Raw genomic sequence first — 18,435 nt, 5'->3', positions numbered from 1 at the left:
ACAGCTCTTTCTAAAAGTCTGCATTTCCAATCCACACTTGTCAGGCTGTGGCTCCTTTCAAAGAAGCTGCTATTCATGTGCCAATCGCCAGTTTATGAATCTGGTGGGTGAACTGCCAAGGCCTCTATATCCCTTTTGCAATACCCCTATTCTATCCGTGAACATGTTGAGGGATTTATCATATTAATTCATATTGATCTCAAGTTCAGAGACGCAAAATGGAAATACAGTTCATTGTTATCCTGGAGATCAAAGACAGTGTTGTAGCTTGTCATACAATCTTCACCAATGAACTGAGATTCTAAAGCCCTGAATTACAAGTGGCCCATTGGTGACTGTGTCTCGAAATGCATTGCCTAATTCTCATGCTGAGTCATTATGTTTTTGTAAAATGAACAATCTTCTATAGCGCATACTTACTGTGAGTAATCCTCCTGAACTGAAAGTTGAGTCATGGTTGAGTGTGCCTTTGTATTTTTCTGTAATCGGCAGGGAAATTTACCTGTATTGAGGTGCGATTCCACCTGGAACGTCAGATGGGCTACTACCTGATTCAAATGTACATTCCCTCACTCCTGATCGTGATCCTTTCCTGGGTGTCATTCTGGATTAACATGGATGCCGCCCCAGCAAGAGTGGCACTTGGAATCACCACAGTCCTCACCATGACGACACAGAGTTCTGGTTCCAGAACTTCCTTACCCAAGGTTTGTTGTCATTTTATCGCTTCATATTACACTTTTCCTACATAGATGTCATGTGGGGTTTTTTTTGCCTGAGACTTATGTGGTGTGTGTGGTTTGCTTTGACTTAATCACAACACTATATATCTATTACTTTTTTTCCTTTTTCCCCTCTTTTTTAATTAGTATAATTGCTTGTATAACAAATTTCTTTTTGATAGCTATTTGTAGTAAAAAGAGTTGTCTAAATAAAGTAAGAGATGAAAAAAAGAAATAATAACATATGCTTTGTTTTGCTTTTACTGTGTACATGCTAAAAATGTTTCCAAATATCTCAGAGCTTTCAATGCTATCTTGGGCGAGTTGACGGGCAACATCAGACAGTTAAATCTGCCTATTGACATCATTATGTTTCAGTGTGTAACTTGTGTGTTTGAGCCCAGAGATCTTGTTCTTGCCAGTCAGCTGACTTCACATGACCTTTCTGGAGATATTTGACTGGTTGACCTCCTTGCGGCCTCCTCGTGATTTTCATTAGCCTGTGGGGTCCCGAGGTATTTATAGCCGTCCTGGATTTCTCCTATCCTAACCCCCAGGAAGGTGGACCCCTTAGGTTCTGATCATCTTGCCTCTTCTTGATACTGCCACACTATGCGAATGACATCCATAGTGTGGATCACTCAGTTAATTCCTCACTCCTTCCTTGTGTGCAGATGTATAGCATACAGATGACTGTTGGACCACTGAGTTGTCGATGACGGCTCTTGGTCCTGTTCTTGTACAGTTCCACACAATCCAGTATCCACATATGCGGCATTGGGTTGTTGGCTTTCTGGTAATCGATCCAGGCATTGCCCAGGTTGGTCTGCCTGTTCTTACAGTCTCAGTGGACTGCTCCGTCAACCAGTTGCTGGTGCTTGGCTCCTCGAGTGTTACTGCCTATTCCTTTCTACGCCCGCTCATGTATTAAATATTAAACCATCTGTCTACTTATCTTATCCGCCATGATACCTGACAGGAGGTTTGATGTTGTACACAGTTTATAGGTGGATGGGAAGGGACCCTTCTCCAGATCCTTCATGATTAGGACCGCCTTGCCTTTGGTTAGTCATTGTGATTGGGTCCTATCCCTTAGCAGCTCGTTCGGCCAGGCATTTATGCAGTGCTAGTATGTATGGATCATATCAGGGCCTGGTGGTGTTCAGATCTTCATCTTTGACACTGTTTCTTGTATGTCTTCCATTGAGGTGGCTCTTAGGTCCACGAGCCTATATGCCCTTCCACTGTTTTTCCATCTCAGCTCTTGGTGAGTTCAACTAGATGCTGATATTTCCCTGCCACTGAGAGTGCAACTTGGCTGGTTGAGTGGAGAACAACTATATTTTGGCCTGTATATCTCTATCTTCAGTGTGTATCTCTTCAGTCAAGTGGCCAAAGCTGTTCTGCTAGCTGTTTGACTTTTTTCTGTTGTCTTTATCTTGGCCTCTCGGTGCCTCTTTCATGGAAGGTTTTGCTTCTTATGCCCTATACTGATCTTAAATTCAGTCATTTCATGGCATTTATTGGGACTTGGCATTGTTGTAGTATTTCTCTGGTTGCATACTGGGTTAACAGCTGTTTTTTTGTCAACCTTGACTGTGTGTTTTGAAGCATCCATAGGTTCTACATTGGTCCCAAATAAAAAACAGTAGCTTTGCCAATATTTTTTAACCTTTTAGGTTAATTTGGAAGGGAAGCCATATTTTTTCATTATTTTAAAGTGAAAATGTCATCTAATTCTTGAATGACTCTCAACAATTTTAAACAGCTGTGAGAAAGAGATGGAGTGCCTCAAGCAATGAGGAGTTTGAACCTGAAAGACCAACTGCCTTTATTGAAACTGTCCATAGCAGATAAATATCAATATTAAAAAACTAATTTTCATGGTTCTGAGCATTAGAATTCTACATTGGATTTGATTGATATTAGTGTGTAAAAGAATTCAAGAAGAGTCGGAGCATATGTTAATTAGTCACATCATGCATGTGCATAATAGCGGGCAAGAATGAGCAGAAGTGCTGTTCTGATCTCTCATATGCATGAGAAAGGTCTGACATGGACCACTTAGTTATGTAACAGTTATGAGCACAAGCATTTCTTTTCACACATGCTGCCCATATACAGCTCCAAACGTGACTGTAACCGTGCGTGTGTGTGAAGGTTTGTAGGTTTCTCATGTTCCAAGTGTTCAACAGAGCTTTGCACTCTGGCACATCACGTGTCTGAATAAGTCATTATTTCATGAGAAAGTGTGGGTGGATTAGACACCACATGCATCAGTGGGGCGCAGCTGCGACCGCCTTGTCCTCACTGTCATGACTGCAGGATGATATGCCTCTACCATCAACAATCTTTTCCTCAGATTTGTTTTTGTTGCTCACAGGCAACTGTGTCATTCATTGTCAAAGCTACTCATGTTAGTCTCCCGCATAATAAAATCCACCAATGCTTCAGTAAAGTTGGAAAAAAAATCATATTCACAATGTTTGAAGTGTAAGGCAATCAAATAATACTCATTTTCTTGATATTATATTGTATGGTTTCACACATGCTGCATTTGACAGTTTTTATTTTATTTTTTGTTGTTTTTTTTTTTATTTTCTGCTGTTTCTGAGTTGTGAAATGTATGTAACTTCTCAAGACAAATCTTAAGTAAAACATTCACTAAACTAGAATAGAACTGTCTTGAACAATTTCTACAGATTAACCATTTTGAGGTCGAAGTCGAGAACTGGGAATTTATTATTCCTATCTTGGATTTCATAATACAGAAAATGCTTCAATGGTAATGGACCTGATGGACAAGGTATTTGCCATACTGAAATAGGTGATGATCAGTGTGCCTTTCTATAGCTTAGATCAATGCAGTTTTTAAGGTTCATTCCTCCAAGAAAATAGTTGTTTCTTTTTTTGTCAAGCAAATGTTATTGTTGATATGAATTTGATCAGAAAAAGTGGGCACAGACTATTCCTGGTCGAAGAAAAAAATATATAATTTGAAAAAACCTGTTCTGCTACCAAAACCCATTCATACTGTATGTAGGCTTGTCTGAAAGAATCCTGATATTTAATAGTCATTGTATTAATTTCATGTCTCATTGCAGGTCTCGTATGTTAAGGCCATAGATATTTGGATGGCAGTCTGTCTGCTGTTTGTTTTCTCTGCCTTGTTGGAGTATGCGGCCGTCAACTTTGTATCACGGCAACATAAAGAGCTGCTGCGGTTCAAGCGACATCACAAGAACAAGAGCATCCACAAGGTACAGTTGTTACTAGTGTTCTCTCTCTGGCATTCCTCCACTTTTCAGCCATGATAGGTTTGCCTATTTAATGTATAAGAAAACAAACCGGATGTGTGGAATCACAACTGTTACCGCTTGTGTGGTGCATGATGAAGCACAACCTCCATTCACTCTGTCTGATCATCCGTGCACCGGATGAAGCTGGACACATTGCATGACCATAGTCTCTGATATTGATTTGCTCAGCAACCAGTCACTCCCACAGTATTAACTTCATGGGATATTGTATCTCTATTCATGGTAGCATGCTTATCAATTTTACCATATGAACCTATTTTCACTGAGCATGCACCATACCATTAGGGTCTATGTAGCGTCTATGTAGCGCTTACAGTCACAAGAAACACAACAAAATACAAGCAGATAAAATCAAAAGATCAACTCTGTGCACCGACTGTTCATTACTGTGCATCACATAGGGTATCATTTGGTGCAGTCAAAGCATGTTACTCACCATGAGTTAAGGTGAAGTTTCATCTTTGTAACAGTGTAGATAACCTTTAAACCTGGGTTTCCATACGTGGTCCCCTTTAATACATGACACTCGTAATAACAAAATCAGTTTTGTTAGATCAAACACCTGCCACTCTCTGGAGCTCAGTGAATTCCAGTGTGGAACTGTCGTAGGATGCTACCTGTGCAACAAATCACTTCTAAATATTCCAATCTGTCAGCTTTATTATGAGAAAATAGAAGAGTTTGGGAACAACAGCAACTCAACCACAAAGTGGTCGGCCACACGGTGAGAGCTTGTGACGTGTTGTTGATTTTTTAACGTTTTCAGTATCTTCAAACAGTGCTCTATCTTTGAAAATTCAGAATTACTTTCACTTTTTTGACTGAATTCCTGTATGAATCATCTCAACTACAACTTGACCGCAAAAAATAGAACTCAATCCTAGCTCCTGGTTCGTTCGGAGTGAGTTGTTTGTGGATTTACATTTAGATTAGAGGACCTGCCACAGTGGGGAAATTTTAACATTTTATTTAAATTTTACATTCAATTTCATACCATGCTTTGTGTGAGTCCAAGGCGACAATCTTCACTTAAGTTATTATTATTACATTATCATTGGAAGTTTGATGTGTGACCGTGGTGCTGGTCCCTGTCTAACTAAAATGCTTGCTGCATGCACCGTCAGCATAAGCAGAGAAGGATGCCTTCAAACCTTCAACACATTAATCCACTCTTTGTCATGATCCAATTAATATAATAAATAATTAATATCAAATAATTTCCCACCCTCTGCTCATTTTAAGCAGCGTTGGTCACATGATCAGCAATGGATGTACCATGCAACCTTGGCAGTATCATTGCAATATCTAAGTCTGTTTTTTTAGTTATTTTGTTCTTAAACAAATGGTCCAGCAATGCAGGTGGCATAGCCTTAATAATGGTAGAGGTACAATAACAACAAGATATGGCCAGCATAGTGGAAAGGCACTTCCTTTGTTGTGTTGGATAACAACTTTTGCCCCTTAAGTTGATACTTTGTCGGCAGCTTTAATGCATGTGTTCATGTTCCCTGTTCTAAATACTTCAGACTGGTCAACAGTTCTTGAATGCTGTGAGTTTTTCTTTTGGTTGATGATTTTGGTTGCATGCTGTCAACTGTCAGAACAATGGAGGTGCAGTTGATCCAGAAGAACTAGCTGACAACCTCCAGCGTGTTAGGACAGACAATGACCTGAGAGCAGCAGAACCTTTCTATGGATCTATGAGCAACATCTACACCAGCACCAATAGGGTAACAAAACATTCTACATTGTCTGCATGTGCACTCATCACCAGCATGACGGTGTTCAATGTTTTCCTCTTTTTTGTGTCTTGTTTGTGATTGTGTATACAAAACCTTGTGTGTGTGTGTGTGTGTGTGTAAAAAATATTTTTGGACAATGAGGCAATATACTTGGCAATGTTACACCTCCAATGTCTGATGCATTATACTTGTTAACTGTGTAATGTTGGATACATAGTGGATGTTTGATGGGCGTAAAGTAAACAAATGATGAAATGAGATCGTAATCTGACCCCAAAAAGAGACAGACAAAAGACCAGCACCAGCCCATCCTCATTCATGTTGATACATTAAGTTCTCAACCATCTCTATCCATAATAAAACTGATGATCACAGAGTCATCAGAGAACTTCTGTGGGAGGCAGGATGGAGTGGTGTGGGCTAAGAGGGAAGGAGCCAGGCCCGAAGCAGCAAAGCAGCTTTATTTTTTTTAAATATAAAACATATGTACACATTTCATTATTCAGATATATTAGGGACACATGTAGGGACCCACCTGGGCATCCTAGTCCTCGACGGGCCACAGTTTAAGCAATGAGGTTTCAGGTGCAACAAGAAACACAAAACTGATACATTTGATTTGAATTGATAATATATGCTTTGTTGAAATCAATTACATTTGAATGAATTTCCTCGTGTGCTATGATGTCACTCCTCCATATCTCCAACAGGAAGGGGAAGTGCATGAGACCAAGCTGACCTATACAGTGGCTGTGACATCTACTCCCAACAATAGCAAAGACTCCAAGACCAGTGTCAACAATACAGTGCCGACTGCTGTTGGGGCTGTGGCCACCACGACCCAGAACACCCCTGGAGGACCAATACCCGCAAGTCGAGGATGTAAAAGCACTGAGGAGATGAGGAAATTGTTTATCGACCGAGCCAAAAAAATTGACACTGTGTCCAGGGCCGGCTTTCCCCTGGCGTTCCTCTTCTTCAATATATTCTACTGGGTTCTTTATAAAATACTTAGACATGAAGATGTTCATAAGCCTTGAAAACAGTTTCATGTGAGGACACTCCTGTTGCACTCCTGTCGTCACTTACACACAAGGAACGCATAGAATACAAAGAGAGGAAACATGAGAAGTCAGACTAGTTCCGAGTCAGATTATTAATCTGTAGTGCCAGCTAGGAGCAGGAAGTCATTTCAGGGAAGTCATTTCATTCTCTCTGAAACAATGCATGTATGTGGTATGGACGAAATCCATGGTGACCGTTTTTAAGAGTTTAAAACTCTTGAACCATGTTACGTACAATTTTGTGCACATGCTTTATTTAAACTTTCTTTTGTTGGTCTGTAACAAATGAGTCCGCCCTCACATTTCCACTCTCATGAAGTCAAATTGACAGGACAACATTAAGTTTACTATACGTAAAGGTATTGATTTGAGTCATCAGTCATCATCAGTGCATCTCTGCACTGTACCACACATCATGATGTCAATCATAACTTCACACCGTGCTTCATCATGAGAGGCATGTAGCTTATGTCATAGTAGGTATAAGGCGTTATGATGATTATGATTATTATTATTATTGACTACTTCATTATTATTAGAGGTCTGGCAGGGAACGGTCCACATTTCTTCAGGTCCTTGCACATCAAGCGCTTATTTTTTGTGCCAATATTTCACACATTATTTTTTTTTCCAAACCTGCTGTTTTTCAGCACAGGCTTGCACATCAGCAACGTCATTTCGTCGAGCATTTATTTTTGGGGGGCTGTGTTCAATTTTTCCAAAGTTTTGCTTGCTTGCACAGTTGTTTGGAGGAGAATAGCTGTGGAGATTGAACATGATGACAGTGTGTGTATAATGAAGCTCATGTAAATTGCCGGTGTAGGTACCAAATCCGTCTGCTTACCAAATGTGTCCCACCTGCCGTGGGGGGTGATTGAAATGAAGGATTTGATGGCACTTTTTACCACATGCGTACCACATGCGTACCACATGCGCCGAGGTGATCACCTCCGGCCTGAAAGCAGGGTTGGGTGAAGGGTCGCCCAGTCACCATCACCCCCAAAAGACGTACACCTGGGATTGACTGACAAAGCCATCAGGTCACTCACCCGCTTCACCGTAGACATTGCCAGAAGCAACACTGTCATAAAAAACACTGTCTCATGAGTCAGATCCTCCAGTGAAGACTCTGCCAAACTTTCAAACGGGGATTACACAGACCCTCCAGGAGGCCTGATCCGCCTGAGACCAAGCAGGAATCTTTTAATGATCGGATGACTCCTCACCAAGAAGTGGCCCAGACCCTGGTCTCCCACCGGAATGGCAGCTGCAAATACATTCAATGTAGAAGCTGCCCGTCCTTTAGCCAGCATCTCCTGGAGAACGGAAAATTTACCAGAAAAATTACAACTAACCTGTGAGAGCGCCTCCTCTGGAACAGAACCTCAGATAACGTCAGTGATGCATGAAGGGAACATGAAAATATGCATCTGTCAGGTCCACTGACATCATCCAGTCTCCTGACGTGACACACTTGAGAAGCTGTCTGACCATCAGTATTCTGAACGGACATGATGCAATGTGAGTGTTTAACCTCCAGAAATCCAGGATGGTTGTCAACTTTTCTGATCTCTTAGGGACGAGGTTATACACTAAGTAAAACCATGTCTTTCACTCCTCCAGCGGGACTTTTCGAACTGCCCGCTTTTTTAGCAGAGAATTTATGTCTTGTTCTAAGCACTGATCCTGCAGTCCTGAGCAGGCCGTGCTGTGCCCCCCATTGAACATGAGAGGTCGGACACGGAACTGAAGCTCATAACACATGGCTAATGTTCTGTCCATCCATGGAGAAAGAGGTCTCTCCACTCCGGGAGAAAGTCCGACAGACGGAGCCGAGTCAGGGTAACCGGCCATAAGCACGGATGTCTTCTTCTCCAGCTGCTCCGGGACATTGGTACCAAACAGGGTGTGATCTGTAGTTGGTGCTCCCACAAGGGTCCGTCTCTCCAGTTCCTTGAGGCCGGTCTTGGAGAGCCAGGTCTGGCCTGTGTCATCATCTGGAACGCCTCCATCGTCTGGGACTGCTCCAGGAGCTCCTCCTCACTGCCCACCCTCTCAAAGACCGCCTTGACCATGGCTGCTGACAACAGGGTCATGTTGTTGGTGAGGTTCGGAACGTGGAGCGCATGGGAGTAGGCTGTGGGAACACATTAAGACCCACCTCGTTTTCATGGAACCATCCGTCGTCCTACTCTGTCATAATGGTCCAAACCAGCTTCCACAGACAAAGGAGGACAGGACTCGACCGCCGGGGAAGCAGGGTTCCCTGGAACTTGCTAGCATTATTGATAACTCTTAAAAGAACAGCATAATAGACCCCTTAAAATGAGGCAAGTAGCATTAGATGTTTTGTTTTGGCCTTATGGAAAAGTAAATTGACAACACACCCTACAGAAATGGGTAACCTGACAATTCAGGGGAGAAACAGCAAAAGCCAGTGGATACTTGGCCTTAGAATTACCAAACCACTGTGACATTGTTTATGCCATTTGACCCATGCTGTGTTATTTTGATTTCATTGTGTTTGAGAGGAAACAGCTTGTAATTCTTTCCTCAAATACACAGTGACGGTGTGGCCCACTGAACTGTACAAACATTGCAACAGTGAACATTTTCTCATGGCTTGAAACAGTAGAGCGTCAGCATTTTCAGATTTAAATATACCCTACCTATTGCTTTACCATGACACAGGTGATTTACAAGTGAACAAATAAACCAACAAGAACAAGACAAATATTAGTTCAAACTGACGGACATAACGGCTGGGACTCACTCATGAAGACCGATTAGAGGAGGTCTGGCATTAATGATACTATATTAAAAAGTGACACGAGAAGGGGAGAAAGAAGGAAGATGCAATGACTTGTTTTTGACGTTAAATATTTGGTCAGTATGTATTGGGTTGTTTAATATATTAACCTAATAGATTTTAAGGTTATTTAATATATTTTGCACACATTCTGAAAAAAGAAAGAAAACACACAAAATGGTGACCGCTGGCTTTTGTTGTCTACTTTGAAACAATTTGCTTTCAAATGTTAATCAGCATGAAATGCACTGGGTATTCAGTCATCCAAGCCAGTTCTTACCCCTTCACAATGATGTTCAAAGCACAGCCATTTAATAAAAAAGAAAATCTTCTCTCTGGATCAACTTCATCACCAGCACGTTGCCCATTTAGATGTGACTTAAGCAGTTTGTTATCGATCTTATACTTAAAGATCGATGTGCTCGCCTAAAACGTTCTAAAAGTTTTTGCATAAAGGTTTTTGCAATGTTTTTGCTGAACATTTCATATAAATCAACTCATAGCATTTGGAGTGACAATACCGAGAAACAAATAAAAACACTATTCGTTGAAAGGTAATGATAATTAAACCCTTGTGTTTCGCCAAACTCACCAAGTTGCACCCCATGTGTCACATAAACTCTGATTGAAATATGCTTTCTCTCACTCTTCACTCCAGTTTTAAACGTCCACTCAAGCTCAGTGAAGCACAGTTTGTGGTCCAGCCCCCATGTAAAAATCTGATACATGTACATGCTATTTAGCAGTGGATAAGCCAGTCTGTGAATGTGTGCCTGTGTGCATGCGTGTCAGGGGAGGGGGGAGTATTATGGTGCTTTTGAACAATGTGTCAATTTTTGGCTCACAAGTTAGTGAGAAAAAAAAAAACTTTTGTTGTAATAAAATTTCAATCAAACCACAGATTTTGTTTTGTGATTTATTTATTGTCATCGGTTTACAACTGAACCAGACAGTCACAGTTTCAATTGCATTTTTCTTTTCATATAACTACATTTTGTCTCTTTTTCTGAATGTACATTACATCAGTGGAATGAGTTTCCACTCATGCACTTCATTAGTTAACTAGATAGAAAAGGAAAAGTCCGCCAAGCGGTCTCTAAAGTAGCAAGTGAACTAAAAACAACAACTATCATCAGGGTCTACACTTTTTAGCAAAGCTCAACTCATGTTTTGTAAAGTAGTGAACCTCAACATGATGGTTCACAGAAAATGCTATTGTTGCCAAGGGCACATATTTATAATTTAATAGTGATGGCAGAACATTCATGCCTGAAGTTCTATCAAAAATGCTCATTTCATAAGCTCTGATGCTGACTACTGTTGAGACTTGCAGTTGTGCCTTCTTTGCCTTGATGCAGTAACCTTTTGAGGGTCAAATCATTTACCTGTAGACCAGCCTGTAGCCTCTATTTTAACTTGTCTATTGGGCCTTATCAATTATTGTAACTTTTGGAATAGCAGGCATGCAAGGGACAGGGACATGGAGAGTGGGGTTTCTAATGGACTGTGCAAAGCCCCATGCACTTTTAATGTGACATCATGTCACTGCTGGAGCTCGTGTCAACGACATACCCGGTGCTGAAGTTAGCTGTTACAGATTAGAAGGCTACAGAGGTAGTTCTGTTGGCTCCAGTTGCATCCAGTCCGGGACAAACAGTGGCTGCCAGTAGTTAGGCGCGCAAACTGGTCAGTACCTGGCTTTCTGGCACTCACCTGATTAGTTGGATTACTTGCAGGGTTTTTTCTGTGAATGATGACGATGATGAAAATATTTCGCTCTCAACCCTTTTAATCAACATTTTAATTTTTGAACTGTAATTTATCAGACCTAAAGTGATCAGAATGAGAATCAGAATCAAAATCAACTCTTGGGAAAGAGCGCTGTCATTAATAAAATAAAATAAAATGCTGATCACAAATTCTGCAGTCTGCTCTTGTCCCTGGAGGTGGCGCTGTTGTACCAGACGGTGATAGAGGAGGTGAGGATGGACTGGATGATGGCTGTGTAGAACTTCACCAGCAACTTCGTCGGAAGCCATAGTTTTCTTAACTGCCTCAAGAAGAACATTCTCTGCTGGGCCTTCCTGATGAGAGACCTGATGGTCAGCTTCCATTTGAGGTCCTCAGTGATGGTGGTTCCCAGGAAGCAGAAGGAGTCCACAATGAGAATAGGTAAACCAGCCAACATGAGAGGGGACAGGGGAGCTGTGATTCTCCTGAAGTCCATGATCATCTCCACTGTCTTCTGGTCATTGAGCTCCAGGTTGTTGCACCAGGACACCAGCCGCTCCACCTCCCTCCTGTAAGCCGACTCATCTCCATCTGAGATGAGCCCGATGATGGTGGTATCATCCACAAAAATTGAACAGCTTCACGGACTGGTGTCTGGAGGTGCTGCTGTTGGTGTACAGGGAGAAGAGCCATGGAGAGATAACACAGTCCTGAGGAGACCTGATGTTGAGGGTCTGAGTGTCGGAGACAGTCGTCCCCAGCCGCACACGCTGACTCCGGCTGGTCAGGAAGTCTGTAATCCATCTGCTCATTGGCTGAGAACTGCTGCCCAAGTTTGTCAGAGTATACGGCTATAGCTTTCTTCAGTTCCCCGTGAAACTGATACTTCAACTCTTTGTAACAGTTCCTGTCCTCTCTAATCTAATCTTTTACTGTGAACCCTTGTCATTAGCATAACTCACCTTGGTGCGCGTTGGAACTATGCACTCTTCACAGTAGCTGATCCATGAAGTCACATTGTCTGTATACTCATCCAGACTATTGCTAGCAGCCCTGAACACCTCCCAGTCTGTGGTCTCCATACAAACCTGCAGCTCCTCTTTAGCTTCACTTGTCCAGATCCTCATCTTCCTCACAACAGGCTTTGCAAGCTTGAGCTTCTGCTTTTATGTGGGAGCAAGGTGAACCATCAAGTGGTCAGAGAGTCCCAGTGCAGCTCGAGGGAGGGCAGTATAAGAGTTGCGGAGCGATGTGTAACAGTGATCCAGTACGCTCTGCTCTCTGGTGAGGCATTTTACAACTTGCCTGTACCTGGGAAGCTCCTTGCTCAGAGTCGCCTTGTTGAAGTCACCAAGCAGGGGAGTGTGGGGAAGTGACGTGATCTGCGAGCACCCGCTGAGCTTCATAGACGTCTGCGCTGGGCGGGACATACACGGCATTAATGAAGGAAATCACGCGGGGAGTAAAATGGTTTACAGTTCACTATAAGACATTCTAGAGAGGGCGAGTAGTGGTGAAAAATCATCGTCACGTCCGTACACCAGTGATTGTAGAAGCACACTCCTCCACCTTTGGTTTTGCCAGTGAGCTCTGGAACCCAGTCCGTGTGGTGAGGCTGGAATCCATCCAGATGAAGCGCAGTGTCCAGGATGAGATCGCTTAACTACGTCTCTGTGAAACGCAAAACAAAGGAGAAGAAATGTCTCTGTTCCCTGTGAAAAGTCCCACTTCATCCATCTTATTGCTGAGTGAGCGGACGTTGGAGAGGATTATCCCGGGAAGTGGAGTGCGCAATCCTCTTCGACGAAGGCGAACGAATGCACCTGCACGTTTCCCTCTCCTCCTCAGTCTCTTCTGCCTAGCCAATAGGTGGACTAACTCTGACACTGACACCAAAAATACTGGTAGTAAGTCAGAAGGAGCCCTGATATTCATCAACTGATCTCATGTGTAAGAACACACGGATGCTCCAGCAAAACACAAAAATAAGCAAAATAACTTCCTCGGCGCCATCTTGATCTTGATTATGATTATGATTTTGATTATGTCTTCCTTCAGGTTCCGAGTTTGAGGGCATTCATTCCACCTCATCAACAGGACGGTGTACTTGGTGGATTCTGAGTGGCCTTGAGATGTCATGTGGCTAGTACAGAGTCTAATCATCTTAACAACAGACTTTGGGGAGCCATAATCTAGGCCTCTGTGGCAGATGGAGTTGAGGCCCCTGCGGGATGGAGACCTCACTCTATGAGAGCCATCTCTTCTTCTGCGGCACTGGTTATATGGTTATATTCAGTGCTTCATAGCACTTCTGGAACAACATGGGATGCACCAATTGATCTTGAGGAATTATTGTATGTTTCTGTAAGGGCCATACTGGGAGGAAACTACTTGGCCTAGGGAGCAGGTTTTGGTTCCAACCAATCAAGCACACACAGTTTAGCCAATGAGGTTTCAGTTGAAACAAACAAGACCGGACTGACAATCAAAGTCATTACAGTCTTCAGACACCTAATGAGTGAAAATGTGTCCTCTCAATTGGTTGATGGGCTGCACTCACTGCAGCCCTTCTCATGTTTGCAGTGATGTTCTCAATACAGACCTGGTGCTATCTTCCACCCTGAGAGAGAGGCACTAAAAACCAATGGAGAACCATTACCCACTTGGTCTACTCAACATGACCCTAGTGCCACGTAACAATGGCTCTTCCATCCATTATTCATGCGTGAAACCTACCATATAATCCGGATTCCCAGCAGCAGACCTTTTTGCAAGGATTAAAACGTCAGTAAGAGCAGTTTATTATAATTGAGTTTAGGTTTGGTTCAAAGTCCTGGTTAAGGTTAGCCATTTGTTTTGGATTGGTAGGTTTTAGGTGGGAGGCTGGGGAAAGGCTTATGCAAGGTCCTCACAAAAATAGCGATACTAACCAGTGTGCATTCTGCACGTTTCAGAATGAAGCAAAGGGGGAAGTTTCGACATCAACTGAATTGGGATGGAATCGCTGCGTCCAGGTGGAGCAGGCGTCCTTGGGTCTGTCAAGGGTCTCAGTTCTAGACGGGAAGTGACTGTTACAGACCGAGTCAGCATCACCAACCGAAAACGTAACTTTATTCAGTTCAGATGGTCACTGGTCAGTAACAACCTGAGGAGCCGTCGCCCGATGACGTTCCGTGAACAGCGGGTTGTTGAGTCTGTCTTGCGCACTCACTCACTGTTTGCTGGATGAAGCGGTGGTCACCGGCTTCCAGTCGCACAGTGAAGCACTAATGCAGACAAACTTTGCGCTGTCAGTTGCCCTACCTTTTGGCAGGATGGTCCAGTGCAAACCTCAGTTGAAGAAGGTTCCACGTAGTGTAGAACAGTGAGCAGCAAGAGGCAGCGTTGAGACACTGGGAAGAAAAACAGTGGCGTGAAGCAGAGCTGGCAAGGAGCCCCAAGAGAAGAAACTTGAAGAGAAAACAAAAAGCATAGGGATGAAAGACCAGTCCCTTTTAACCTACTCGGAGGTCAGGACGGACAGTTACTTGATTTGTGGATGAGCGCCTCAGTGCTTGTTGATCATTGGCTGGGTCATGCGAGCTGCGCTTGTATCTTGGAGGAAGAGAATCATTACATGAAGTTTCTTTCAGGATTGTTCCATGAAAAACATGCTAAAAACCATCATGCTCATTTACACCTATATGTGCTATCCGTTTGTTTCAATGTTTCCAGTTTGTTTAAAAATGTTTGATCATGTGAATGTTAATCTCCAAAGAGAGATCATTTTTCTGATGGTTGTGGTGGTACGCCCCCATCGTTTACAGTGCTACAGAATAATAAAAGAGCAGCTTTTTTTCCTGTCTAGCTTTATTACCTCATGACCCAGCGTGTTTCAAATAAGGAGCATATGAACAGAGATCAGAGCATGAGCACCAAAACGTCCATTTACAGTACACTTTTATTTTCAAGTTGACTGTGAAGACGGATGACTTATGAACTACTCTTATTCGTTTGCCAGGGATGATGAAATTTGGCACTCAACTGAAGAAAGGTTCAATAGCACATCATCAAAATACAGGTGGAATGACCCGAGATGAGAAGCTTCTCGCCTGTAGTTCATCAAAACTAGTCAAGGTTTGATTTAGTTTGCATCTCTCAACAACAATGACATCTAGCAAAAGAACCAACAATGTTGAGTGACCATCCTCAGTCATATTAAATATAAATTTGGGAAAAGATAACCGTCTTCTGGTTCTGTATTTGCCTCGCTGCAGAGACAACAATAAGACAATCTGTAAAAAAAAATGTATTGAGACAATACGAGGATGTGACAGGAGGTTAAACAGTTATTGGTAGGGAAATGATACAGAGGGAGAATATAGTGAGAGGATAAAACAACAATAAATAGAACATTAGACTGAGAGATCTGAGAACATTGAAAGAGAAGTAGATAAATCTCATATGGAGAGAATCAGATGGGCAAATGTTAAGTTACCTAAATGTAACTTTAGTATGAATATGTGCAACGCCCAACGGGCTTCGCTCTTGGTTACCTCCCCTCCAAGGCCCTGCCTCGCGTCTGAGACTGAATTGATTGGCTCTCCACCCAGGAAAGCCCATAAGACCCCCAACAGTGCGTTATGTTGTCATGAAATACCTGAAGCACAGAACTGTCAAGAACCTCCCTGAGCGTGAGGGTGAGAGAAAAATCAATGAGAGAAGTCTTCGAAGGTTGGTGCATCTACGGACATGCAGGCCAACCTGGAACATTCTGGGGTAACCGTTTCAAAAGCATTGTACGTCACACACTCAACACAGCAGGAGTATTTGGGGCGTAGGCCAAGAAAGCTGCCATTGTTGAAAAAAAGACACAAAAAGGACCATGTGGATTATGTAAAAAGACAACCTGGACCAGCCACTGGAAAATGTGTTGACAGATGAAACAAAACTAGAGCTTTTTGGCAATCCTCACATGCAGTATGTTTACAGGCGCTACAATGAAGCATTCAAGGAAAAGAACACCCTTCCCACAGTTAAACATGGTGGGGTGCCAATATTCCTGCATTGAGTTTTTTTGTTTACTTTAACTTTACAATGCCTATTTCAGGGGGGGCATCAATTCAGTAACTTCAGTGACTTTGGACCTGCTACTAAAAGACCTTAGTGATGTAAATTGTGTGTTTTTCCATTTAATTCGGGAGATATAATGAAAGTTGTACATAAAATTAAGGATGTGCCAATACTGCACAGCAGGACTGTAAAAAAGACCAACATGTTGGGATACAACATTTTTTTGAAGTGGAAGACTTGCTCATAATAAAGATTTTAAAATGGCTGTCATAGATTTGAAGGTATCTGAACCAGAGAGAGTTGTGTAATTGAAACTTTTAACTGGTTTTTGTTTTTTTAACATCTGTAATATGGGAAAATACCACTGGCCTGCCCAACTCTAGTCAGGCTGCACGGTTAACCCAAGATTTACTGTAGTTACCCTATGGGTAGACATGGAAAAGAGTGAATTGCCAAAAATTATCTATTTTGTCCAAATATATATAAAAGAATGTGAGAGAAATATGTCTCTCTTTCAGTGTGCTCCATCTCCTAAGGGGGCTTTGCTATTGGTTACATTGTACTCAATGAAGAGAAAAACATGTACCCGGCAATTAGCAGAGGGCAGTCCTCCCCCGTAGAAGCGGGAGTCTGCTACAGCCTCGCCCTTCTTTTTTCTTTAGCGATGGTGAGAGAAGAAAGACTTCCTCACGGAGTCTACTATTTCGAGTGTCAGGGGGCGTCACACTTCCCGGAGGATTGTGAGGCCTGCAAAGCGCTTCGAGATGCAGCTAAAGTTTGCCAGGCTGAGTAAACCGATCAGACCAACACCCACATGGTCCAAGGTGGAGGCCAGGCCAGCGGAGAAGGAACCGAGACAGGAGGACTTACATTGTTCCTCGGTTACCTTGTTCGTCACCTGCTAACTGCTGCAGCTAAAAGAATGGGAGTTGCCATGGTGCTGTCTTCCCCCACCAACAGCCTACTGGTGGGTGAAAGTTTGAGCGCTAAGCCGCAGCCAACTTCTACGACTTGCTAGCTGGGAAGCTGCTACACTGCTAGCTCTCCGCCCGCCAGTAGTCAAGCACAATTGTTACTGCCAGGCGGAGGGCCTTGACTGCAGCCAAGGAGGTTGTCGACAAGCAGGCATGACAGCTCTCTCTGTAATGACGCTTCTGTGGCACATAGCAGCAGTCCACGTTGTGGTCAGGCTGGATCTGCTGAACCGAGAAGCCTGCAGAGATGGTTCAGCAGGCTAGATGTGGTCCGAGACCAGAAGGTGATTGTGCACCACCCGGCCAGGGTCAAGAGCAATCAGAGCAGTTGGTGCAGATCCCTGGCTAGTTCCCTGGGTCTCGCGTCGAACTGGACAACGTTGTTCAGTTGTTTCACTGGTGCCGTGAACGCGGTAGTGATTGGGTAGGTTGGCAACAGGATAGAAACTGAAGGAATACGCATGACAAACCGGGAATTAGTGAGGAGAATCAGCCCCCCAAACAGCCTCAAAACAAATGTTGCGAAAGAAAAAGGATGGAGAAAGGAGAGTGTTCTAAAAAAGCTTTAAGGCGTTTCCATTATTTTGTCCAACCCCTGTACATTCATCCCTGATATGGTACGCTTACGCCTTGACTTTAATTAGAGAAAAATATTACAGGAAGAAAACAGGAGCCTTGGTCGAGGTCTCTGTACGCCTTGTACAACCGGGGTTATTAAAATTTTATTGGGCTATTTTTTTTTTTTTAATTACTGACACCTTAAAGTTAACTTTGTGTGATTTATATATATATATAGCACAGCAGATGGCAATCGCGTTCTGTAATTCGCTTGAACTCAATGTCAGGGACTGCTTGGGCATGGGACCCACGTGCAAGTAGCCACAACAACCACAGAGACTTAACAAGAATAGTTTTATATAGAATGGTTTGAACATTTGAATCCACAGAATAACAGAAATGAACAGACAGAAGGAAGAGCAGAGGACATCACTGAACCGGGAACACGAACAGAATCAAGGAA

The 18,435-nt window shown here is 42.9% G+C and overlaps 1 protein-coding gene across 3 annotated transcripts in view; it reads left to right on the top strand.

Moving 5' to 3' along the window:
- LOC128754317 (glycine receptor subunit alphaZ1-like) overlaps window positions 1-10,482 on the top strand; it is a 45,053-nt gene extending 34,571 nt beyond the window's left edge. For 2 of the 3 annotated variants that reach the window (XM_053856847.1, XM_053856845.1), the window contains 4 exons: window positions 493-707; window positions 3,827-3,982; window positions 5,644-5,772; window positions 6,495-10,482. In XM_053856847.1, coding sequence (XP_053712822.1) covers window positions 493-707; window positions 3,827-3,982; window positions 5,644-5,772; window positions 6,495-6,824 — 830 coding nt within the window. In that variant the 3' untranslated portion in view covers window positions 6,825-10,482. The remainder of the gene's footprint in view (window positions 1-492; window positions 708-3,826; window positions 3,983-5,643; window positions 5,773-6,494) is intronic. The other variant, XM_053856846.1, reaches the window with a different exon arrangement.
- The last annotated feature ends 7,953 nt before the right edge of the window (window positions 10,483-18,435 follow it).

The sequence above is a fragment of the Synchiropus splendidus genome, chromosome 2 (genome assembly GCF_027744825.2).
Source record: "Synchiropus splendidus isolate RoL2022-P1 chromosome 2, RoL_Sspl_1.0, whole genome shotgun sequence".
NCBI lineage: Eukaryota > Metazoa > Chordata > Actinopteri > Syngnathiformes > Callionymidae > Synchiropus > Synchiropus splendidus.
The sequence above is the reverse complement of the archived record's forward strand: the minus strand, read 5'-3'. Positions and strand labels throughout refer to the sequence as shown.